The sequence below is a fragment of the Zootoca vivipara genome, chromosome 16 (genome assembly GCF_963506605.1).
Source record: "Zootoca vivipara chromosome 16, rZooViv1.1, whole genome shotgun sequence".
Lineage (NCBI taxonomy): Eukaryota > Metazoa > Chordata > Lepidosauria > Squamata > Lacertidae > Zootoca > Zootoca vivipara.
The window spans coordinates 37,131,201-37,156,072 of record NC_083291.1 but is presented as its reverse complement, the minus strand read 5'-3'; the positions used below and the strand labels follow the sequence as shown (position 1 = coordinate 37,156,072).

At 46.8% G+C, this 24,872-nt stretch overlaps 2 protein-coding genes across 2 annotated transcripts; one reads left to right on the top strand and one right to left on the bottom strand.

Annotated features, from left to right (window-relative positions):
• The first annotated feature begins 770 nt into the window (after nt 1–770).
• On the top strand, nt 771–9,288 carry LOC118075348 (chemokine-like protein TAFA-1). The gene is made up of 6 exons (XM_060269130.1): nt 771–778; nt 3,479–3,598; nt 7,215–7,393; nt 8,220–8,360; nt 8,962–9,086; nt 9,271–9,288. Exons 1-6 carry the CDS (start codon nt 771–773, stop codon nt 9,286–9,288), a joined length of 591 nt encoding a protein of 196 aa, XP_060125113.1.
• Nucleotides 9,289–9,857: 569 nt separating this feature from the next.
• On the bottom strand, nt 9,858–22,581 carry TIMM17B (translocase of inner mitochondrial membrane 17B). Its single transcript, XM_035097213.2, has 6 exons — nt 22,506–22,581; nt 19,811–19,910; nt 13,917–13,980; nt 12,587–12,715; nt 12,364–12,474; nt 9,858–11,053 (listed from the first exon to the last, which is right to left on the bottom strand). The coding sequence occupies exons 1-6, from the start codon at nt 22,529–22,531 to the stop codon at nt 10,965–10,967; spliced, it is 519 nt and encodes a 172-aa protein (XP_034953104.1). The 5' UTR covers nt 22,532–22,581; the 3' UTR covers nt 9,858–10,964.
• Between the last annotated feature and the right edge of the window lie 2,291 nt (nt 22,582–24,872).

The following is a 24,872-nucleotide window of genomic DNA, read 5'->3' as shown; positions in this document are numbered from 1 at the left end:
TTAGAGACCAACTAAGTTTGTCATTGGTATGAGCTTTCGTGTGCATGCACACAAATTTTTCTAATTTATTTTTATTTTGTTTCAATGGCAGACCAACACGGCTACCTACCTGTAACTAAAATACAGCAGGTTACTAATAATCATATATGTATTAGGACAATAATAGTATCTATATATTTATATAATAATGTCTAGTAATGTAAATGTGCATACGTACTGTATTTTTCACATGGATCAGAAGTTAAGGTTGGGAGAAAAATGCAGGACATTCCTGAAAATTACTTCTGAAAGCTTATACAGTGGAACCTCGGTTTACGAACACCTCGGTTTACGAATTTTCGGTTTACGAACGCCGCAGACCCATCTGGAACGGATTAATTCACTTTCCATTACTTTCAATGGGAAAGTTCGCTTCAGTTTATGAACGCTTCAGTTTTATGAACAGACTTCCGGAACCAATTACACCCATGTTTCGGGTTAAGTACGCTTCAGGTTGAGTACTCTGCGGACCCCTCTGGAATGGATCAATCCACTTTCCATTACTTTCAATGGGAAAGTTCACTTTAGTTTATTAATCCTTCAGTTTATGAACGCTTCAGTTTATGAACGGACTTCCGGAACCAATTGTGTTCATAAACCGAGGTACCACTGTAAACACCTCTGGTGTGGACACACCCACCAGAACAGACAAGTGTTGTGCCCCTGGGAGACTGAGGAAGGGGCCATAGGTTAGGGGTAGAGTGCATGGTCTTCCTAGACAAGAACCCAGCATGACCAGGTAGGGCTGGAATTGTCCTGTCTGCAACCCTGAAGAGCTGCCCCCAGCCAATAGATGATACTGACTGAGCTGGACCAATGTTCTGTCTTGGTGTGAGGTAGCTTCCTATCTTCCTATGAGCTGCATTAGTGAGGAATTAATTTGAGCATAATTTTCTCAGAGACGGCAGCTCTGATCCTGCTGTACCCGTGAGCATGTGCAACCTGAGATTACTGTAACAACAGCTAGTAGGCGGTACAACTCCAACAGTTTAAGGTGTAAGTTTTTCCTCCTAAAAACCCCAGGTGTGTGACTGTTGTTATCCAGTGGAGTGCAGTCTGTACATGCTCAGAGGTACAATAGCCATTATTCTTTCCTCACATGCTCAAAAACAGGGGTCTGGAAGAACCTAGCTCAAATGAAATATTGGCTCAGACAAGTCTGTTCCAGTGGGCCTTTTTAAAAGCCACAACACTTCTCTATTTCCGGCTCCCGCAACAGCAAGAGTGTGTGGTTCACAGCTGGTTTTCTTCATGAGCCACACTTCACAAGGTCTCATTAAGCAAACGAACTGTGATTCCTTTTCATACCTGGCCTAATTAATAAACTGCGTGTTCCACTCCCACCCTGCTTTCTGCCACTGTTCTCACTTCAGAAATGATGGGTCAGGAGCAAACTTGGGATTTGAGTCCTTAGGAGGACTCGGTCCCACTCAGTCCCTCACGCCCTATTTTTGAATTGACGTCAGAGCCACAGCTGACAGTTATTATTTATATTGTGTCCTTAGTGTACATGGCATTTTTCAGCATAAGAAAAGGAAAAGGGGGGAAAGAAAAGCAAGGTCCTTGCCCTCGAAAGGTAATAATCTATGCAGGAAGAAGTCAGAGAAGAGGAGACTGGGAGAAATAACAGGATGAATATGAACAGGTGCAGTTATGGGGAGGGACAGAGGTCGAGTGGAGCAGGGGAGGCACCTGAATCTGTGGCCCTCTGGATGTTGCTGCCCCATTAGGCTAGACTATTGGTCATGCTGACTGGAACTGATGGGAGCTGGTGTTCAACAACCTATGAAGGGCCACAGGTTTCGCACCCCTGGATTAAAGCAGCGATGGGGAACCTGTGTTTCTCCAGCTTTGTTGGACTCCCATCAGCCTCAGCCAGCAGGACCAATGGTCAGGGATGATTAAACAACAGCTACTAATTTATCACCTGTTATTTACCAGCAATTCAGAATTAAAAAACAGTGGAAACAGTTAGTCACAGGAATAGGGCGTGTCTTGAAAACACATATCTCGGGAGTCAAAGGCCAAAGTGTGTGTCTTCAGTATCTGCTGAAAGCTGTGAAGGCACCAGATGCACCTCTGTGGGGAGGGAATTCTACAACTTAGGAGCTGCCACAAAGAAAGCCCTCTCCCAGGCCACCACCCCAAACTTCTGAGGGTGGCGGGGACCCCTCTGCTGATCTTAACATCTGGGAGGGTCTGACAGCAGTCCCTGCAATCATATAGAATACATTCTTTTAACATATCAGGGGCATGCCGGATTATATTTTAAAATAAGGTAAAGGTAAAGGGACCCCTGACCATTAGGTCCAGTCGTGACCGACTCTGGGGTTGCGGCGCTCATCTCGCATTATTGGCCGAGGGAGCCGGCGTATAGCTTCCAGGTCATGTGGCCAGCATGACAAAGCCGCTTCTGGCAAACCAGAGCAGCACACGGAAACGCCGTTTACCTTTCCGCTGTAGCGGCCCCTATTTATCTACTTGCACTTTGAGGTGCTTTCGAACTGCTAGGTTGGCAGGAGCTGGGACCGAGCAACGGGAGCTCACCACATCGCAGGGATTCGAACCGCCGACCTTCTGATTGGCAAGCTCTAGGCTCTGTGGTTTAACCCACAGCGCCACCTGCGTCCCCTAACCACATACAGCAGTCTCTGCAATCATATAGAATACATTCTTTTAACATATCAAGGGCATGCCGGATTATATTTTAAAATAAAGGTTGGGCTTCATCATTGTAGACTAGAGGAAACAAATCTAAACTTGAAAACGTGCACCACTGACAGACCCTGTAGCCGTGACATTGCTACAAGCACAGATCACATGCCGTTCTGGTCAGTATTCAGACGTGTTCTTTATTTGCAGGGCCCTGAAAGAGCCTATGCTCTTGGATATCGAAGACCTGCAGAGCGATAGAAATCTGTAGTTGCATCCCTGCAAAATATCCTCTTTTGTGACTCCAGCGTTTAACAGTTCACTCCTAAAGTGAGAAGCAGTGAAGGCAAGAAGAAGAAGGGGGAAAAAGCTGGCAAAGTTCTATGCTGGGCTCATCGCCCAGTGAGAGTGGGGCTGGGTTGCCAAATGTGTAGGAGGCGGCCTTGTGTGGGTGTCTTAGGAAGGCTGTTTGGACAGAGAGTGTAAGGGAGTGACAGTCTGGATCTCTCTATCACACATGCAAATCCTTGTACACATAGATATCAGTCAAGCTTCGAAGCTGAAGAAGAGTCAGATTCAAAAACTGACACAGATACTGAGACATCTGCTGGGTTACAGAAGGAGTGCTGGGAGCCAGGACGTTTGGTTCTGTCCCCAGATCTGGATGGGAGAGCAGCTCAGTTGCTAGATCATAAGGGGGTTGTGATCAGGACAGATCAAAGCTGCAAGAACAGTTACTTTGGTTCCAGGACTTTGTGCTCAATGCCCACCTCCCCCCACTCCCCAGCAAACTGAGTACGGGAATAGATAGTCAGAACAAAGAGGAAGATGTGTCGGGGTTCAAGGTATCCCTCCATGGCTGGGACAGAGAGGTGAGGAAACTTCAGCACCTAGGACAGAGTCACAGGTAAGGTTTGATTTGTGCTATATAAGTTGCATGACTGGCTCAGAAAAAAATGGGATCAAGGGGCAACCAATTAAGTTTCTGAAGTCTTTTGTAGCTGGAGGTGTCTTGGCACCATAAAAATTGAAGGCAAATAAGAAGTAATATGCATATTCTGCTGAGCCAACTTGACATTTTAAAAAATGATCCAGAATTTCAATTGGAATTAAAAAGCAACATTATTTTACTATAATGCTGTTACAGTTGGTCTGAACCCAAATAAGCTCTTGAAAGTTTGTGTTTTAATAAGATGTCATTTCATCTATCCCATGTGTCTCAGATCTTTTGCAGTTGCTCCCTTCTTCACTAGGCTGTGTCCATATTATGGGTATTGAGGTGGGTGAGAGGGTTAAATCCTAAGCAGGACACAAAGCTTCCTGCTAGGGTTAAGGTTACTCTTTCTCAGCCTAAACCTACTTCTCAGGGTTGTTGTGCATGAATTGAGAGGACAAAACTATATTTAAGCACACTTTGAACCACTGGGATGAAGCAAGAAATAAACTGTTTATTTCACAATTGGAAATAAAGTACTTACTGACCCAATGTTGTGCAGTGATTAGAATGCTGGACTAGGAGTGGGGACCTGCAGGTTCAACCATCACTCAGCCATGAAGCTCCCTGGGTGGTGATCTTGGGCCAGTCACTCTCTCTCAGCCAGCCTACCTCTCAGGGGTGGCTGTTCTGAAGTTAAAATGGAAAGGGAGAACGTTGCATGTGCCACCTTGAGCTTTTCAGAGAAAAGGTGGGATATAGGATGTTATTAAGTAAGAAAGCACCTGGAATTAATTCACTGAGAAATATATTTCCTTTTAAAGATCCCTGTTCCACGGAGCTTACGAGGAGCACTTCTACACGGGGTGAACTAAGAGTGGGAGAAGCGGAGGAGAAAAATGGGAGGAGCAAGAGCAACAGGGCATACATTTTCTCTCTTCAGAGCAGTTGCGTATTACTTTACTTTAATGGCAACTAATTAGTCCCTGGTTAATTCTCATGCTGCAATTCACCATGTCTACTTCCTGCAAGGAACTGCCACCCCACGATTCCTTGCCAACAGTAATGGAACATGGGAGGGTATCAGACTCTGCACAATAATTACTCTAATTGCCAGGACTGTTGCAGTTTACAGTAGGGACAATCTGGCCGTCAGTCTTGCATGGCCTTTTTCTTTCTTTTATTCACATACCAATTGTTCATCAGTATGCTTTGGATTTACAAAGTCAGTGTGAAAGTTCCATCTCTCTCGTGATTAAGTTCCGTAAATCTCTGTCAAATTATCCTTAGTATGCAGAGTTGCTCAGATATTGTATTCATAAACAGAAAGGGGGGAAATAGTTTCAGTTCAAGTCGCAATCAGTGGTCATAGTTGCACTGAGTTTTACAGGGCAGTCTTGGGCATGTCTACTCAGAGTAAGCAATCCATGGGAGCTTACATCTAGGTAACTGTTTCTAAGATTGCATCCGGAGGTAGAAACCTGCCCTCTTGCTTAGGAAGAGCCTGAGAAGTGTCGAGATTACTGGGTCAGGGACTGTATCAATCATTAATAGTGACAAAGTGCTAGTGCAGATATACTGGTGCTCATTTATTTGAGCAGAAAAGGCAGGTGTAGTGTTGTCTAGCCTCAACTATACAGTGGACAGCTCAAGAGTCAGAGCAAAGGAAGTTTGGCAACAATCCCTTTTGGTAAAATTGGTTTGCATTTGGCAGCATCCCAAGCGCCCCTATCCATGATCTGCTGCAAAAACCAGGCCAGTGAGAGCGACTTAACCGTGCCCAACAGCTGAATTCAGAAGAAGTGGAGTTCAATTGCCCAAGCAGCAGTGGCTGCAAGGATTTGCTGGAAGACTTATGGAACAGCCACCACTAGGTTCTGAAGTGAAAAAATTATGGCAGGGAATGGAATAAATGCATTCTGTCTCTCCCTAAAATCTAGTATTTTGTGATTCTTCATGAGTATGCAGATAAGCCTCGCGCTATCTTTCTCCATTATGCTGAACATCACCATCCCTTTGGAAGACTCTAAGCATGGGAGATTTGTAGGCTAGGAGTGTCCCAGGCTGCATTGCATTCACCTCTCATGTATTTCTGCAACAAGACTGGATCCTGTTGGAAGGAGAGCAATGATCTGGGGTGGCGGTTGTTGTTGAATTATTGTTGGTCAGAAAATCATGAACTCACAATCCTGTATGATAAATGAACATTATTTCCTACTGCATGGATGCACTGTGTACATGTGTTCTATGTGTAATTTTTCCTTACACAGGCATGATATCTGTATAGGAATTAAAGATATCACAAAGTCCACAAAGATATCAAGCCAGGGCAGTTTTCCTGAAGAGGCATTTGTGGTTGCCTGGAGAAGTAGCAGCCAATCTTCCTTAGCCCACACGAAACAACATATATATATGTATATTGCACAAGTTGCAAACCACCGTGGGAATAATTCATCTTGAACGTCAGGTAATAAACTTCTTAAATGCAACATACAAAAAATGTGTGCGTGGACAGGATAAGGCCCTCAATAGCTACAACTGATGGCTCTATACCAGGCACCCCCAAACTTCGGCCCTCCAGATGTTTTGGACTACAATTCCCATCATCCCTGACCACTGGTCCTCTTACCTTGGGATCATGGGAGTTGTAGGCCAAAATATCTGAAGGGCCGCAGTTTGGGGATGCCTGCTCTATACTCCCTCCGAGTCCGTCAATGGGGAATAATTGCAAAGAGGGCTGTCGTACCCATCTCCTGCTTGTGCTCCCCTCCGCCCAAAAAATGCCTCTGTTTGGCCACAGGGTGCTGGACTAGACAGGTGTTTGACCTCACCCAGCTCAGCTCATCTTTTGTCCTACATCGTAAGGAAAGCACAGAGCTATATAAATATATTTGTTTTCCTTGGGGGCAGGGGTGTCTCAGGCCTATGCCACCATGGATTTCCCAAGAGCACAAGACTTTAATGAGTTGTCTGCCAAACTTTCTGGAGAGCCATATCAAACTTTTTGAGAAAAAGCACATACTATATAGTCCAGAACAGGACTATAGAACGGGACCCAGGTGGTGCTGTGGGTTAAACCACTGAGCCTAGGGCTTGCTGATCAGAAGGTTGGCGGTTTGAATCCCTGTGACAGGGTGAGCTCCCGTTGCTTGGTCCCAGCTCCTGCCAACCCAGCAGTTCAAAAGCACGTCAAAATGCAAGTAGATAAATAGGAACCGCTACAGCGGGAAGGTAAATGGTGTTTCCATGTGCTGCTCTGGTTTGCCAGAAGCGGCTTTGTCATGCTGGCCACATGACCTGGAAGCTGTACGTCGGCTTCCTCGGCCAATAATGCGAGATGAGTGCGCAACCCCAGAGTCGGTCACGACTGGACCTAATGGTCAGGGGTCCCTTTACCTTTATATAGTCCACAAGGGGCAGCGCCACTTCAGAATGCAAGTGGGTGGGATTGTATGTTTGAATGCTCCCTGCACATGAAAAAAAAACCCTTCCCCAACCCATAGAAAACTAGCCTTGCCTGATGGTGGCAAGGAAGAAACACCACTGAACTGTTAAGAGGATCTCATCTCTCTTCCCTCCCTTCCCCCAGCCCCACTGCCCTCCTCTCCAGACCTACCACAATGTGCCCTTCTGCTCCAGTAATCTTCATGGCTTTTACCATCCTTCTGTGTCAAGGAACCTGTGCTCAGGAGTTCCCTACTCACAATCAACAGCATCATCATGACCAGTACTGGTACCAAACCACAGGAGATCAAGTCCCAGTGATCAGTGAGTCGATTCTCTTTTGGAGAAGGGGTTTTGGATATGCAAGCAGCAAAATGTACCCACTCCCTGTCTTGTTATTAGGAAGCTAGGTGTGGGTCTTTGGCCTGCTTTTTGTTCCATCACATCTACTTGGAAAAGAGAGGCAAGCTATACATTACCTATTTTGCACCACTGTACTTTACTTGCTGAAGTCCCAATTGTTTTATGCACGCACCATTACAACATCTGCATTTCCCCCTGTACATTCTCAACTTTCAAAGCGATTGAGCAAGGCATTCAGTTAGGAAGGCAAACCCGTTGCTGGAGTCTTTGTGAGTCCCACAGGCCAGAACAGTGTATGCTGAAACTCCTCACAAGTGCACAACCACACAAAATACGGTATTGAAAGATTTTAGGCAGCCAGCACTCGTGATGTTGTAGGGGCAGGCATTACAATACTTACAAACGCTTCAGGTTACAAACTCCGCTAACCTGGAAGAGTTACCTCGAGTTGAGAACTTTGCCCCAGGACGAGAATGGAAATCGTGTGCTGGCGGCGCAGCGGAAGCAAGAGGCCCCATTAGCAAAAGCACGCCTCTAGTTAAGAACAGTTTCAAGTTAAGAACGGACCTCCAGAACTAATTAAGGTCGTAACTAGAGGTACCACTGTATATATGTGACAGTATAATGCCAATAAGGGAAACAAAGCATGGAGGAAGGGTTAGGAGCTGGGACTCTCAGAGAGCAAGGCTATAGCCGATGAGAAAGGAGCGTGCAGGACTTTGCTGTGGTTTCTCAAAGTGGGTCTTGATGGCTCCCACCTCAAGTCTTTGTTTTCTCCCTGCTCCAGGTGGCGGCACCTGCAAGGTGATTGCTATCCGCCGCTGCTGTAACCGCAACCACATCGAGGAGAGGTCCCAAACCATCCAGTGCTCCTGCCTCCCGGGGAAAGTGGCTGGGACAACCCGTGGCAAACCTTCTTGCGTGGATAGTAAGTGCTCAGAGCCAAGGCCTCTCCCCACCTCCAGAGTGAGGGAAGTCCAAGGGGACCAAGGAACATGAAAGGAACCCAAACACCTGGGGCCTTGGACAGAGGAGAGAATAGGAAAGTCATTGGAGGCAGGATGGGGGAAGGACCATTGTCTTTTAACTGGAAAGAGGCCAGAATGTTGGAGGGAATGATGGTCAAGCGAGAGAGATGGTGAAAGGGGTTGATCATTACAGTCTCCTTTCTGAGGGGTGAAGGTAGGGGGAACTAACAAACGTTAGCTGTGTACAGGATCCCTTGGGCAAGGTGCAAGGGAATGGCTTGGTGACGGTGGTAGCCCAGCCCTTCAAGCCTATGGGATTTACTGCACTTTTTAAATTTTTATAGTGCAATCTGCCTTGAATCTTTGGGACGGGGCAAGATGCAAACCTTAGAACAGCCAGGCAAGTCAATGCTTTGGGTCTGTGGCTCAGGAGGATGTTGGGAGGCTCATAGCTGCTCCTGACCTATAGCTTGCCTGTCCTAAAGGGTTTGCATGGATAGGAGAGGCTGTCCACTTTGGAAGAAGCGGTGGCGGAGACAAATCCTTATTTCTACTCTGCAGCTTCCATTGTAACTGGAAAGTGGTGGTGTGACATGGAGCCCTGCCAGATCGAAGAGGAGTGCAAAGCTCTGCCCGACAATTCCGGCTGGATGTGCTCACTAGGAAATCGTGTCAAAACCACCAAGGTACTAGTCCCTTAACATTCCCCACAGGAGGTGGAAGCCTACATAGGGCAAATGTGTAACCAAGCCTCCTCTTCCACTTCCCGGCTGCTACCCTGTCTTGTTTTCCGTTTTGTTTTTAACAGGTCCTGTGGATAAGGCTCGCCTCCTTCCTCCATTTGACAAGTTGTCTTGTTTTCCCTTTCAGATCCACCCCAGGCATTGAGATCTGCAACACGGAAGGACCCACCTCCCAAGTGAACATGACAGATACCTGGCGATGGCCAACGGGCTTTGCTACAAATGCTAGTAGGAAATACGATTCCTTACACAGCCACAGGACCAAATATCACAAAGGAAGCTACACTGCTCAATTAGCTGCGATGGGGAAAGATCAAGTGGCCAGGGAGAGCAGGTGCTGGTACCCAGATTGGGCTTTGGTGCCTTTTCCAACGGTCGCTGCCCTCCTTGGCTAGGAATGGAATCAAAGACCTTTTCACCTTTATCGGAGCAAAGGCTAAAATCTGTTCCCCTGGATTAACAGCAATGCAGCATTGTCAGCTCAGACTTCTTCTGTGCCTCCTCAATGCAACCTGCACATCTAACTCCTCCCCTCCTTCTGGCAGATGTCTAATTAAACTCTCCAGGACAGAAGCCATAGAGCCAGTTTGTATTTACACCTGTAACAGATAATACACACCATCTTTCTTTTAAAAGATTTTAAAATACAAGGAAGCCAAAGGGGATTCGCAGTCCAAAAAGTGTTCTATAAAGAGGTCTGGTTTTATATGTAAATATGGTTTGCACTCACTTTTAATGAGCATCATAGCAAATCACTGATATATAATAGGGGTTTTTTTCCCCAACATGTTAGTAGGCTTTTGTATAAAAATGGAAGTGCATGGACCCAGCATTAAAAACATATAAAACGGCAATCACCATTCATTTTCAAGGATCAGAAATGTTTGGCTCAGATGTGGAGGACTATGTCAACCTGGATCCCAGCAGAGCCTCAAATCCTTCTGCACTCCGCAACTAAAGGGTTGTTTCTTTATGCTGGGTGAAAACTGCAGGCAGAGCAGAAGCTCTGCAACCCTCTTTATCTTCGTTCGGAACGTTAAAGATGCTGGAGGCTGGTGCGTCACATTATTGGGGGTAAAACTTGGCTCCAGGGCAGGCCAGCACAACTGATCCACTAAGCTGAATGCGGTCCACCAACCATGGTATTCCTGCTATGCCTTTTGACAACCCCACTGTTTCTGCAGCCTCAAGTAGGCAGCAAAAACAGAGGGATTAACGGAGCCCCTGATGGGAGTCTTATTTCGGGGGCATGGTGCCGTGGCTCCTGATACATTGGCACAGCTTTTCCTTGCTACAATCACACCCCGTTAACTGCACGCAATACCCGGTAGAACAAGGCACACACTGCTCTGCAGACAGATTTTTTGCAAGCTAACCTGGGACGGGCTCTCCGACTACGGAGAAAGCAGGAGAAGCCCAACCACTCAAAAGCCAGGGAGAGACAGCCTTTCTAAAGTCCTTCGCCATGACCATTTAATTGTTTAGACACATCCAGAAGCTACAGAGCTAAGAAACGCCATCTTAGGATTTGTGTTAGCCGATCACCCAGCACAGGCTCCGCCTCCCCCAGCACACATGGAAGGATTCCCGGGGCTCATCATGCCATCAACGCAAAAGCCCGCCAGAGAGGTAGATATTACATGGTTCAAATATCGCTTAAGCCCCCTGACCCCTTTCCCTTCCTCCCTCCTTCCCAAAGAAAACTCTTGGAATGGCATCCCTTGAATGCTGGGGTTTGTGGTGAACGTCTTGAGTAACTTCAATGGGGAAATTCCTGCTCCAGTCCTACAAAAATAGACATCTCCTTGGACCCAAACAGTTTCATTGATAATGTCCATAGCCTGGATACCCTGGGGGCGGTGAGCCATCCTTTGGAGGCAGCTGGCTGGGATCTTCACCAAAGGGGTTGGCTGAGAAGTGAAGACAAGAAGAGACAGTTAGCAGCAGGGAAGAGATGTGTGTGCACAATGATTCATGTCTGGGGCAGCCAAGGGCCACTGTCTTTGGGGACAGAAATCAACGGAGGCGGCCGAGGTGCAATCAGGAGGAGAGATGCGGATGTGGGCGAGGGTGACTCATTAACAAAAAAGTGAAAAGTAAAACCCAACTCCTGTAGCAAGCAAAATGCAAAACAGGTCAAAATTTACACCTGTAAAAGGGACAAGGGGAGGGTGTCAGACACCGTGGGAAAGGAGTGCAACTTCTGCATGCATTTATAGAAGGAGCAGCAAAATGCCAATCGCAGCAAGTGGAGTGGCAGAAGGCTCTATATTTTGCCAAGGGGGCGGTGGAACGACAAGCACTTGTGTGCATTGTAACACCATCCTGGTGTCAGGGGAGACCAAGCCAGGCACTGTCAGAGCTGGAGGCAAACTTTGCCCCCACGGCAACGCTGCCTGTCACTCCCCCCCCCCCGGACGTCTGCATGAGAGAGTGGAAGCCGCTCACCCAGGAGGGAGAAAGTGAAGGGGTGCAGAGGCAGGAGGAGCACAGAGCCTCTGCAAGCTCTCTCTCCCACACAGATGAAAGCAGGCTTTTGCCTTCTCCCGAATGGGGTTCCAGAATTCACCTAGTTTACTGTGTCCCACAGAACAGAGCTGCAAGTGGCTGAGAACTCAGCCTGCCCCAAACTATATAATCCCACTCCTTTATCCACAAGGAAACCTGGTTGGGGAGCTGTTTTCTCTTAGAGTGCAGGTGTGATGGTTCAGTGGAACCCTGGGTAGGCTATGGGGCCGAAACCAAAGCTCAGGGAGGTCCTTTGGTTCCTTGTCCAAATCCATCGTTCTGGGGAAATCCCAAGTTCTGTTTCTTGCTGCCATGTTTAATAATAATAATAATAATAATAATAATAATAACAACAACAATAACAATAATAATAACAATAATAATAATAATGGGCGGCTTCCAACAAAACATTAAAATACAGAAATCCATCAAACGTTAAAAGCTTCCCTAAACAGGGCTGCCTTAAGATGCCTTCTAAAGGTCTGGTAATTGTTGTTCTCTTTGACCTCTGGTGGGAGGGCATTCCACAAGGCGGGTGCCACTACCGAGAAGGCCCTCTGCCTAGTTCCCTGTAACTTGGCTTCTCGTAGCGAGGGAACCGCCAGAAGGCCCTTGGCGCTGGACCTCAGTGTCTGGGCAGAACGATGGGGGAGGAGACCCCCCCATGGGGGAGATCAGGTATACTGGACCGAGGCCGTTTGTTGGAACTTACGGTTCTGGAACTGCTGGGCCGTGTATCTCGTCAGCAAAATCCCAACGCCTTCTATCAGGGCAAGCAAGATTCCTCCCATCATAGCCGAGCCGACCATGGCCAAGGGCCCACCTAAAGGGAAAGAACTCTCAGGCCCAGTGTCATGGCTCAGCATTCAGCCACAGGAGTTTAAGGGGAGAAAGGTGGAGGCGCTGCGGTTATAGGGTCAAAGACCACCACTTACTGCGTGATGCTAGAACAGCTCCCGTGAGTGCCCCGCTTGTGATGGAGTTCCAGGGATCCTCCTTGCCCCGCATCTTCACCAGGCCGCAGTCAATGGTGGAGAAGAGCCCGCCCCACACTGCAAAGCTGCCTGCAGGGAGGAACACAGGGCGAGCATGTGGAGGCGCCAGCTGGACTCGGGGATGTTCATTTGTAACTGGCACCAAAAGGTTTTAGAATTCTGTGCCAAGCAAAGCCAAATGCTTGGCTTACCAAATGTGCCCTGCGCACGTGCTGAATTGGGCTGGGAGAGGATAGAACTCTGACAACACTCTGGGGCAAAGAATCAGGCAGCCTTATGGGGTCGGGGGGGGGGGAAGCACCAGGGATTGATGATGGGGAGAGTGACAGGCTTGGAGCTCCTGAGGAAGGGCCAACAGCCACTCCAGGATCCACATGTTATATTCTCCCCACGAACAGATTGTTAAACTTCTCTCCAAGGACTATGGAAGGCAGAAACATTTTTTTGATTTTGTAAAACACTGACTCATGGCTCGTTTGCCAGGCACTTGGAGTTCTGTGCAAGTGGAATCACACAGGTGGTAAGACACTTACCATCTCCGAGATCACTAACGGTACCATCTCTGTGTCACGTTCAGAGAGGAAGGGTGTGAAGAGAGACGTTCTTAGTGGACGCCTCCCTTCTCTCAAGGAAAGTATGGCTCCACCTCCTGCTGTAGGACTTGCCCAAGTTGAACCTTGAGGCCACTTCAGAACCACCTCAATAACTACTGGGGGGAAGCTGCATTTTCTAGCTATAGGCTGAGCCAGAAAAGGTGTGTGGGTGTGTTAAGGTTAATAATGGTGAAATGTCATTCTGTTTTACTAGGATTCATTTATTGAGTCACTTACTCTAAGGCCACAATCCCAAACACACATACCTAAAAGTAAGCCTCATACTGAATACATACGGTCTTACTTCTGACCAAACAAATATGCGATTTCATTGTCAGCTTGGGGACTGGGCTATACAACTCAGTAAGACTAAACAGCCTCCGAGCCAGCACTTCATACTCTACACATCCTTCTCCTTAATTCCTGCCTCCCTTGGCCAGCAGTTAAAATATTTGATTTATATCCCACTTTTCCTGAAAGTTCCCCCCTAGGATTGCCCCCCCCCCATTTTACAGTCACAACGACCTTGTGAGATAGGTTAGGCTGATAGACAGTGACTGGTCCAAGGTCACATCCAGTGAGTTTTAAGGCTGACAGGGGAATTGAACCGTGGTCTGACACTTTTACACCCACAATTCAGCACTGCTGATTCTCCTTTAAAATAAACCTTCCCTTACCTCCAATCTGTGGTGCTCTGACTCTGATAGCGTTAATACTGCCTTTGAACCGATGCCTGACGCCCTAGGAAAGAGAGGAGGAGAAACTACCTTAGTCAAACCTCACAATGGACTGGGGGAGAAAACTACACCCTGAAAAAAATGTTCCAAGCACAGGTACAAGAGGCTGTAAGGGGAGTGAGTCAAGGCAGGACAATCTCCACATCTCAAGGAACACAGGCACATACGATTCTCAAACTCCAATGATTCTGTGGAGCCAGATGCCACAGGTCTCAATCCACGGAAGGCAGGTAGGCTCAGGGTCTCTTCAACCGTCACTTTCCCACCAGAAAAACAGGTGGCGCTGTGGGTTAAACCACAGAGCCTAGGGCTTGCTGATCAGAAGGTCGGCGGTTCGAATCCCTGCGGCGGGGTGAGCTCCCGTTGCTCGGTCCCTGCTCCTGCCAACCTAGCAGTTCGAAAGCATGTCAAAGTGCAAGTAGATAAATAGGTACCGCTACAGCAGGAAGGTAAACGGCGTTTCCATGCGCTGCTCTTGTTCGCCAGAAGTGGTGTAGTCATGCTGGCCACATGACCTGGAAGCTGTACGCCGGCTCCCTTGGCCAATAATGCGAGATGAGTGCCGCAACCCCAGAGTCGGTCATGACTGGACCTAATGGTCAGGGGTCCATTTACCTTTACCTGACCTCAGTTATCCAGTGGGATAATCTCAAGCATTAAACTCTCTACAATTTAATCTATGAGAGCCAGACCATGGTGTGACACAATTGGGGGTGGGGGGGTGGGAAATGTCATACAAAACTATACCAAGGTCTGATACACAGAACAGCAAGGCAAATGTTGCAGGACAAAAATAGGAAGAGAAGGTACTTCGAACCGCTATCAGAGTCAGAGCACCACAGATATCCAAGAGCAACAACACTTAAAATGCATGTAGTTTCTTTCAAGTGTTCAAATGGCATGTACATTATGTCAGTAATCATTTCAACAATGTCACTTCATTAACTCCATACTACAGACGTGACAGCTGAGTCTTACCTAAGGTAGAAATGGACAGACTTAAGGTTTTCATGATGTACTGTTCTGCTTAAAACAACAGCAACTGAGAATCTAAGGGGAAGGGGCCAGGGGCAAGAACAAATTCTGCCTGGCCGGTTGAAATGAAAATAACCCTGTTCAATCCCCCCTGTTAACAGAAAGCAATTGCCAAACTTACTCACTGAAACGCTTTCCAAGTATAAATGCTCAAACCTGCATGTGAACAGGACAAAAAGGAGAATAATAGATGCTGACCCCTTGATTGTAGCTCACATCAGAAGGAGCCAAGCACAAAACATTAGCTCAGGAGGGCAGCATCAGTCACAATCACCTATAGATGACCAGAAGCCTCTAACCCCCCATAAAATGCCTGGGGATAGCTGCACAAAGATAACTAATCAACAGCCACATTTGACATGTAAGGAACATGGAGCCTGACAGCAAAGTAAATAGCTTCAGTTTTAATCCTAGGTTGCCATTCTAAACACCTTTACCTGTAAGTCCCATTAAAATCAATGGGTAACCTGAGTAAGCAATCATAAGATCAGACTGTAAACACCCAGGCACACACCTCAATGGAGACTGTTTCTGTAATTAGCTCTTCATCCAGTTTGTCCCCAAAGTATCAACTTGGGAGATAAAACATGGTCTAAGAAGGAGCAGGATTGGGGGCAAACTAGATGAGATAATAGAAGACTGGGGACTGGAGCTCCTGGTGTTCCGACAAAAAAAGTTAGAAACAAACACAGGGCATCTCAATGAAATCAGGGCTGCACCAGGGAGCGGTTTTGAAAGACACCTTCCCCAATCTAGATCATCTACCACCACTGAAAGATGCCCGATGCCAGAAGGATGCCAGAAGAAAACCTCTCTGTAAAAAGGTAAAGGGGCCCCTGACCATCAGGTCCAGTCGTGTCCGACTCTGGGGTTGCGGCGCTCATCTCGCTCTCTAGGCCGAGGGAGCCGGCGTTTGTCTGCAGACAGCTTCCGGGTCATGTGGCCAGCATGACAAAGCTGCTTCTGGCGAACCAGAGCAGCACACGGAAACACCATTTACCTTCCCGCTGGAGCGGTCCCTATTTATCTACTTGCACTTTGATGTGCTTTCGAACTGCTAGGTGGGCAGGAGCTGGGACCATAGCTGCCAAGTTTTCCCTTTTCTCGTGAGGAAGCCTATTCAGCATAAGGGAATTTCCCTTAAAAAAAAGGGAGAACTTGGCAGCTATGGCTGGGACCGAACAACGGGAGCTCACCCCGTTGCAGGGATTCGAACCGCCGACCTTCTGATCAGCAAGCCCTAGGCTCAGTGGTTTAACCACAGCACCACCTGGGTCCCATATGATGCCAGAAGAAAACATCTCTGAAGTACAGTACAAAAGGACCAGCATTCCCATTCCAGCTTGGAGCCAGGAAGGAACACAGGGAGCTTGTGCCACTGTTGTGCTGAACTTTGGAAATGCTCAGAGTGCTTCTGAAGGTTTTCCAGATGCCACAAGCAAGACCCAAGGCCTCCATCTCCCACACAACAGACAAAAACAGTCTCAAAACTGGACCACTGAGATTTCCTCCAAGCACTTGCAGCCGGAAGGTGGAGAGTAAATGCTCAAAACTGAGGAGACAGGCTTGACATCCAAGCAGCAGGAGCACAAACTCTACACGCTTGAATCCCAAGTGACAGGGAGGAGGAAGTGGAGCGACACTTCTTGAAATGGTGCCAAAAGTGGCAACGCCACCTGCTCAGAATAGAAATATGTCCTCCCTTGCTGCTGCCTACACACCCATGAGCAATTTTTTTGCCCAGAGATCAGTTCTGGAGCACAAGCCAGTTATAGAACTATAAGCCCAGCGACCACTTTTGTGGAATCCTACACCTCAAGTTCTGCCCGTGTATTTTCCTCAGCTAAGGGAAAAGGAGCATGGGGGTGCAGCAATCCTTATTGGTGTGCCTCAGATCTGCCAATTGTGATGTGATACAGGCAACAACTGTTTTGCATGAGGGGGGGGGGGTTATGTTCCTGACCCCCACCTGCCCCACCCCCTTTTCTGACTACAGTGGTACCTTGGTTCTCAAATGCCTTGGTACTCAAACGCCTTGGTTCTCAAACCAGGTTCTGAAACCAGGTTCTGAAAACCTGGAAGTAAGTGTTCCGGTTTTCGAACGTTTTTCGGAAGCCGACCATCCAATGCGGCTGTTGGCTATTGTTTCCGGGGCGCCTGCACCAATCAGAAGCTGTGCCTTGGTTTTCGAACATTTCGGAAGTCAAACGGACTTCCAGAACAGATTACGTTTGGAGCTTTTGTTTTTGCTATTTATTTTGCATTTTCGTTTTTAAGGCTTTTTCAGTTAATTTGTTTTTGTGACTGTGTGGAACCCAGTTCAGCTACTGATTGTGTGACTGCGGAAATGGATAAAAGCCCCCCATCCAATCAATGACTATCACCAGTGCAGGTAAGAAAAAAATAAAATTTTTAATTTTTATCATCTATAATACCAGGGGTCCCCAAACCAAGGCCCGGGGGCCGGATGCAGACCGCGCGAGCCAATAGTGCGGCCCCCACCAACCCCCAACCCCCGCTCTTACCAACGCGGTGTGGTGCGGTTGCCCATCTCCGGGTCGGCGTGGTGCCGGAAATGACGTCTGCGCATGCGCAGAAGCCATTTCCAGCGCCGCCCTGCGCCAGAAAAATTGAGTGTGCGCCCGTATGGGAGCACATTCCCCCGCCCTCCAGCCTGCCGTGCGATTGGCGCCAGAGGAACCGGCCCAAAGCTGGGTAAGTTTGGGGACCCCTGTATAATACTGTCTTATTTATTTTATAGTGCAGTACATTGATTATTGCTTTCATTTTATGGATCAATGGTCTCGTTAAATTTCTGTTTTAGGGGTTGTTTTTAAAAGTCTGGAACAGATTGCTGTAATCCGTTTTGCATTGCTTTCTATGGGAAAGCGTGCCTTGGTTTTGGAACACTTTGGTTTTGGAACGGATTTCCGGGACGGATTAAGTTTGAGAACCAAGGGACCACTGTACTTCTTGGTGTTGTGCGCATTCACGGTCGCACGCATATTGGTTGTTGCCTGTAAACCATTCCATCCCCACCCAGTGTCTGCTTGATGAGCTCATGGCTCACTGAGTTTATTAAACTGAGTCTGAATCCTGGCAAGATGGAGGCTCTGGGCCCAAACAAACAGGTGAATAACCAGTAACTCTTGCTCTCTGTCACTGGGGGCAATGCTGTCCTCAATGGCTATGAGTGCTTTTTACCAGCTTCACCTGGTAAGACAGCTACGGTTTTCCTGGATCAGGATAGCTCAACCACAGTTGTCCATACACTGGTAACCTCAAGGCTGGATTACTACAATGCAGTTAATGTGGGGTCCAGATCTGGAAACTACAGCTAGCGCAGAACACATTGGTTAGGCTGCTTGTGGGGGCAACTCCAGGATAGAACTCCTTTTCAGTAGCACCTGTACTGGCTGCCAATCTGCTACCAGGCCACGTTCAAGGTCTTAGTAGTAACATCTAAGGTCCTATGTATAAAATTCCCTCCAATTTCATATTAGACAGGTCTTTTTGGTGCCTGTTCTTTCAACAAGCCTTTTAAGTGGAGATCTTCATCCCAGTCTGCATCTGTACGGAAATATTTCTAATTGTTATAATAGGTAGGATTGCTTTTTAATGTTTGTATTGGCCCCAGGGGTGCCCAAACTTTTTTGAAAGAGGGCCAGATTTGATGAAGTGAACAGGCATGAGGGCTGACCCAAGATGTTGAGCTTTTCTTAGGATTGAAGTTGTTGAGCTTTTTTTAGGATTGGGCTTGTTGAGGTGTTGTTGTTTTTTTAAGGATTTGACCACAGGGGCAAAATAAAACCGGCCAGGGAGCCGAAACGGACTTGTTGTTGTTTAATGGTTGTATCCATTGCCTTTTTTTTTACAATTGTATATTTTGTTGTTGCAACCCACCCTAGGACCCTTGTGGTAAAAGGCAGGTAAGAAATCTAAATGAATAAATAAAATGCAGAGTTTGGAACCAGGTCACATGAGATGTCTCCTCCCCTCTCTGCTTCAGAAAGGAGAGAAAATTAGAGATCAGCAAATACCAGTCTAGCAATTTAGGGGAGGTCAGCACAGGTTAGCTTAAAAGGCAATATCGGAAGGTTGAAGCTTTCTCTCTCAATCCAATTTCTCTAGTGCAAACCCCCATCAACCTTAATACTGTATATGCTTCCCAAAACTTCCAACAAGGATAGAACCATAAGCCACTATTCTGTATCGGCTCTTTAGCGACATCTACCCTGGCAGACAGTACACCACAATCACCAACTCCCACTAAAGCAGGCACACTTTTGAGGATAGCTGATCCACATTAATTTGTGCTCAGCAGAACCAGTCTGCAATTATTGACATGCTGGAACTGCCAACCAGCAGCACAGCAAAATGATCACTAGCCATAAAATTTCTGGTTCTCATTGGCAACCAAAAATGTCATATATTAGAATTAGATCACTTATTATCTCAGGCAAGTGCATTACAGAATCACCAGCCTTCAAAGCCCCATATGTGTGCTAGGACCTTAACAATTATTATTATTATTATTATTATTATTATTAATAATAATAATAATAATAATATTTTGAAAGCAGTTTGAAAACAAAAGCCAGGTTACTCAGAAGCATACAATCTAACAGAGCAAGAAAGAGAGTGGAGGGGAAGGGGAAGAATAGGTAGGGAAATGTTTTAGGATTTGCAGGAGCCAATCTGGGCCAGGGTTCTTCATGAATCTATGTCTTTTGACCGCATCCATGTCCATCGCTTGCAGCTTGAAGGAAAGGGAAGGAGAAAAGAAGGTCAGGACTCACCACTGGAGCATTGCGGAAGCCTTTGACAGCCTGGAAGACACCTCCCCCAATCATCCCCATGGTGAAGGCACCACCACAGTCATCTACAATTCGCCAGGGGCTGCCAAATGGAAAGAGAAGTGAAGTTAGTGGAGGCCCTGAAAGCCCCCCCAAAAGTGAGAAAGAGATGACTTAGAAATGGTGCTAAGCAGCTGGGGGGGGCAATCTTAAGAGACCTTATAGCAGGCATCCCCAAACTTCGGCCCTCCAGATATTTTGGACTACAATTCCCATCTTCCCCGACCACTGGTCCTGTTAGCTAGGGATCATGGGAGTTGTAGGCCAAAACATCTGGAGGGCCGCAGTTTGGGGATGCCTGCCTTATAGCAACCCAATTAAGTTGAACATAGACGAATTCCCTCCACTAGGGCGGCTGGGTGATATATCGATATATTGTGCAAAACCAGTATGAAGTCCATATCATATCGGCTTCATAATTTTTGACCTGGCAATATATTGTGAATCATGATGTCTGTGTGTGTGTGTGTGTGTAAGTGCCCTATGCAAAAATCACAATGCAGGAAAAACGGTGAAGTCGGTCAATGCCTCTACTACATAGCTCCATCCTTATTTCAGACATCATGATATATGGGTCTATCAGGATGTTTAGCTGGTGACGACCAGATACTGTAGTACCCAGCCCAGCCCAGTGATTTCTTAGTGGTTAGATTTTCCAGGAATACACTCAAGCTCCCAACTTGCTCTCTTATGCCAAGTAAATAATGTACCCTTTTTATTTATTTATTGAAAATAAATAAATAACTCTGCAACTCTGACCTATATTTTTGTATTATTTAAATGCATCTTTGTGATTTCATCTCAAGTGGAATGAAGGAGAATTCTAAAAGATTTTATTTTGCTTCTTTCTTATGTTTAAGTATTTCTCACTTGAATATAAAAAACAGTTTAAAATAATAATAACAATAAAACTACACCTATACTCCACCAACCAAAATACAATAAGGATCAGAACAGGAAAATATTATAAATATTCAGCCAACTCAGTGTTTCTTTGTTTGTAGTTGCACCACATACTGAAATCAGCTCCACACAGTAATTACATTCACTACGAGTGCATTGATGTTACATATATACATGAACATCCCTGAGCTTATAAAGGCAAATGTTTTAAATTCCTGCTTCATTTGCTAGTGGTATGAAAGCCACATAAAGTGGAGAGTGAGGCACTCTGACTGGGCTGGTATCGCGAAAAGTAACTACAGCCATGATGCCAACCAGTGCCCATGGTTATCCACCAAAGGTCCTGCTTAGGACCAGAAGTGAGTAAACGCCAAACTAAACTTGCTCAAGAAAAGCCAAACACAGCAGAACATTCGAGAGCAAGGAAACAGCGGAAACCACAATGCACAAAATATCTGGTGATGCCCTGAACTTGGACCCAAGGAGCTCTGGACAAAAACATCCGCAACTTTGTCGTAAAGCTCCCTGGACAGTTTCCATTTTGCAAGAGGCATCCTGTTGCTTCTGCAGAGCCTGGCAGACTCACGCAGCGCAGAAGCTGGACAAGCAGACCACTCAGGGAGCGAGGGGGAGGGAGAAAAGGAAAGTCAGTGCAGGCGGCCTTGTGTTACCTATAAGAATTCTAAGGTCTCAATATAGAATAAATGTTCAAAAATGTACAAGGCAAACACACACTGTACGTAAGTATATAAACCACGTGTCTAAAATAGTACAGGAGAACAATCCTGAAGCCATTTTGACTCCCAAATTGACCTCAAATATTTCTCTGCAAGGAGGAAGGAAATGGGAAAAGCTTTCCAATTGTGTTTGGACTGTAGGGGCTTGCACCTCCTTGCAAATACAGTCTGGCAAGTATCAGTTAAGCTGAGCAAACTATCAATATGCATAAGAGATTCAGGAACTAAGTATTTACTATCTCAAAGGAATATCCAGGCTACCCAGAAAATGCAATCAAGGAATGCATTATCAGGTATCCTGGAAGAGAGGAGAGAATCAACACGCTCAGATTTCTGCTGGAGACCGCCTCCTTCTGTGATGTATGTATGATGTTTTGGAGGGTGGTCTTGGGCTACAGGGTGGGCAATTTCAAAAATCTATATAGGGGCTTGCACACCATTGTTCGGGGTTCTCCTCCCTCCTACGTGTGGTGAGTTGGGAACCTATTGCAACAGTTTATTTCTTTGAATAAAGATCAGGCTTACTAGCCGCTTTGCTTTCAATCTACTCTGCTTGGCTTTTTGCTTTCTCCCCGACCCATAGAGATCTCCTGAGAGAGATCTCCTATATACAGTCTCTAGATACCCCATAAGGGAATTTTAAGAAAAATACGCTTAACACTTGTTGGGCTGTCCATAGCTGGGGCTGCAGAGTCCCAGGTGGAAGCTCTTCCTCAGCCACCGGGCTCGGCGGGCAGAGCCGGGAGCCGCTCGCTTCTCTGCTCACCCGGCCCTACCTCGCAGGGCTGTTGTGTCGGTGCAGGAGGAGATGGACCGGAGAGAAAGGAGCGCGGGACGGACATGCCCACCAGCCAGGGGACGAACAAAGCGGCTCCCCCTCCCGCCACCGCCGCTCCCCAGGCCGGAAATCGGGGCCTCGGATCAAGCTCGCTTCCCTGCCCCCGCTGAGCCACAGCGCGAGGGCGGCAAAGCCCCAGGCAGCCCCCGCTCCCAGTTACCAGGGCTCCCGGGCATATTCCTCCATGGCTCCCGGCCGCAGGCTCCGCAGATCACGTGACAGGGGAGGAAGACAACAAGGGGACCGAATCACGTGACAACCAACTATTGGCCAGCTTTAGTCACGTGAAAGGGGCTATTGTACTCTAGAGATAGGAAAGTTTAGAGAAAGCCTGCGTTCAGTACCAACGAAAGAAGAGTGACAGATGAAGGTGATGGACCTTGCAGAACTGGCGAAGCTGACAGGAAAAATCCGACTCCAGCATGATCAAGTATTCCCAAAAGACTGGAGTAAATTTATACGATATCTGAAAGATTATTGTAAGCGATTATCATCACTAGCAGGGTTGTCTGAAGACTTATAATGAGAAATTTTCTACCTTTCTATATTTATTTCAGTGTTCTCGAAGCTACGAACATGAGTTTGACCAAACTGCGGGAGGCAGTGCAAGACAGGAGTGCCTGGCATGCTATGGTCCATGGGGTCACGAAGAGTCGGACACGACTGAACGACTAAACAACAAATATTTATTTAAATTTTGAGCCATTCTGAAATGAATGTAATTAGAAATGGAAAACGTATAAATCCCAATGCTATAAAGGTTAATTTCAAAAGCAATGAGGCGGGAGGGAAGGAAGTTGATAGGCTCTAAAGAGCCAGGGTGGTACAGTAGACAATGATGATGTGAATGAGCAATGTTAAATGGAAAAATAAAGAAAGAATTTTACATATACATATACATATATATATATATATATATATATATATATATATATATATATATATATATACATACGAGAAAGCCTGCGTTCCATTAAAAAAATGATTTAGGTGCAGCGTAGCATCTCTTTATATATTGGAAGCTCTGTGGTATGTGTATATGTACCACTTATAAACGCCATCTCCAACTCCTCCATCAACGGTGTCTCCAGAAAACTTTACACATCACTTGGGGAGACAGGCAAACTAATGCCAGTGTACTCGAAAAAGCAAACATCACCAGTGTCAAAGCAATGAATTTTCAACACCAAGTTCTTTGGACTGGACATGTTCGGATGCCCGATTATCATCTTCCAAAGCAGCCCCTATATTCCAAACTTTAAAATGGAAAGCTAATGCTGCTGGTCAACAAAAAAGGTTTAAAGACTCTCTCAAGGCAAATCTTTAAAAATGTAGTATAAAGGTAAATGGGTAAACCTTTAGATCCAGTCGCGGACAACTCTGGGGTTGTGGCGCTCATCTCGCTCTATTGGCCGAGGGAGCCGGCGTACGGCTTCCGGGTCATGGCCAGCATGACAAAGCCGCTTCTGGCAAACCAGAGCAATGCACGGAAACGCTGTTTACCTTCCCGCCAGAGTGGTACCTATTTATCTACTTGCACTTTGACATGCTTTCAAACTGCTAGGTTGGCAGAGGCAGGGACCGAGCAACGGGAGCTCACCCCGTCATGGAGATTCGAACTGGCGACCTTCTGATCGGCAAACCCTAGGCTCTGTGGTTTAACCCACAGTGCCACCCGCGTCCCTATGAAAAGGTAGTATAAACACTGACAATTGGGAAGCACTGGCCTGCAAGTGCTCCAATTGGAGAACAGCCTTTACCAGCCTTTGAAGAAGCACAAACTCAGGACGAAAGGGAGAAACGAGCTAAGAGGAAGGCATGTTTTGCAAACCCTCACTGTGACCACCTCCCACCCGGAAACCTATGTCCCCACCGTGGAAGGATGTGTGGATCCAGAATTGGCCTTCACAGTCACTTACGGACTCAGTGTTAAGACTGTGTTCATGGAAGACAATCATACTCGGCTACGAGTGATCGTCAAAGAAGATGTATATGCATATGCATGAGCATATTTGTTGGCATCCTTCTGTCTCGGGAGGCAGTGGAGGAGTGCGTCTTCAAAGGTAAACCAAACTGTTGGAGAGTTAGTGTCTGCTGTGGCTATTAAAAGACTAATATGGGAGAGACATGTTTTCTTGCAGATGAAGGCGTCTGGTTGTACTGCTGCAGATGCAGGTGGGCCCAGTTCAGATGCGTTTCGTCTCTCTGCACTCCTCCCAGCAGTCATTCCTCCTCTAGTCATTGTTGTGGATGCACCTGACTGTCTGTCTGCACTCTGCAGGGGAGACGCGGTTCCACGTCACTTCAAAAGTGCCAAGAAAGGGGATGGATGGCGGTGAACGACTCTTCATTGCTGCCTCTATGGTCTTCCGCGGCAATACCGGCGGCCAATCAAAGAGAAGGCGGGCTCTCGGGGGCTTCACTCCCCCGCTCATTGGAGAAGCAAACCAAATCTCGGATTGAAAGTCGAAAGTGGGTGGGCCCAGTGGGGATTCCATTCGTTGGATTGGCCGAGGTGGGCTTTCTC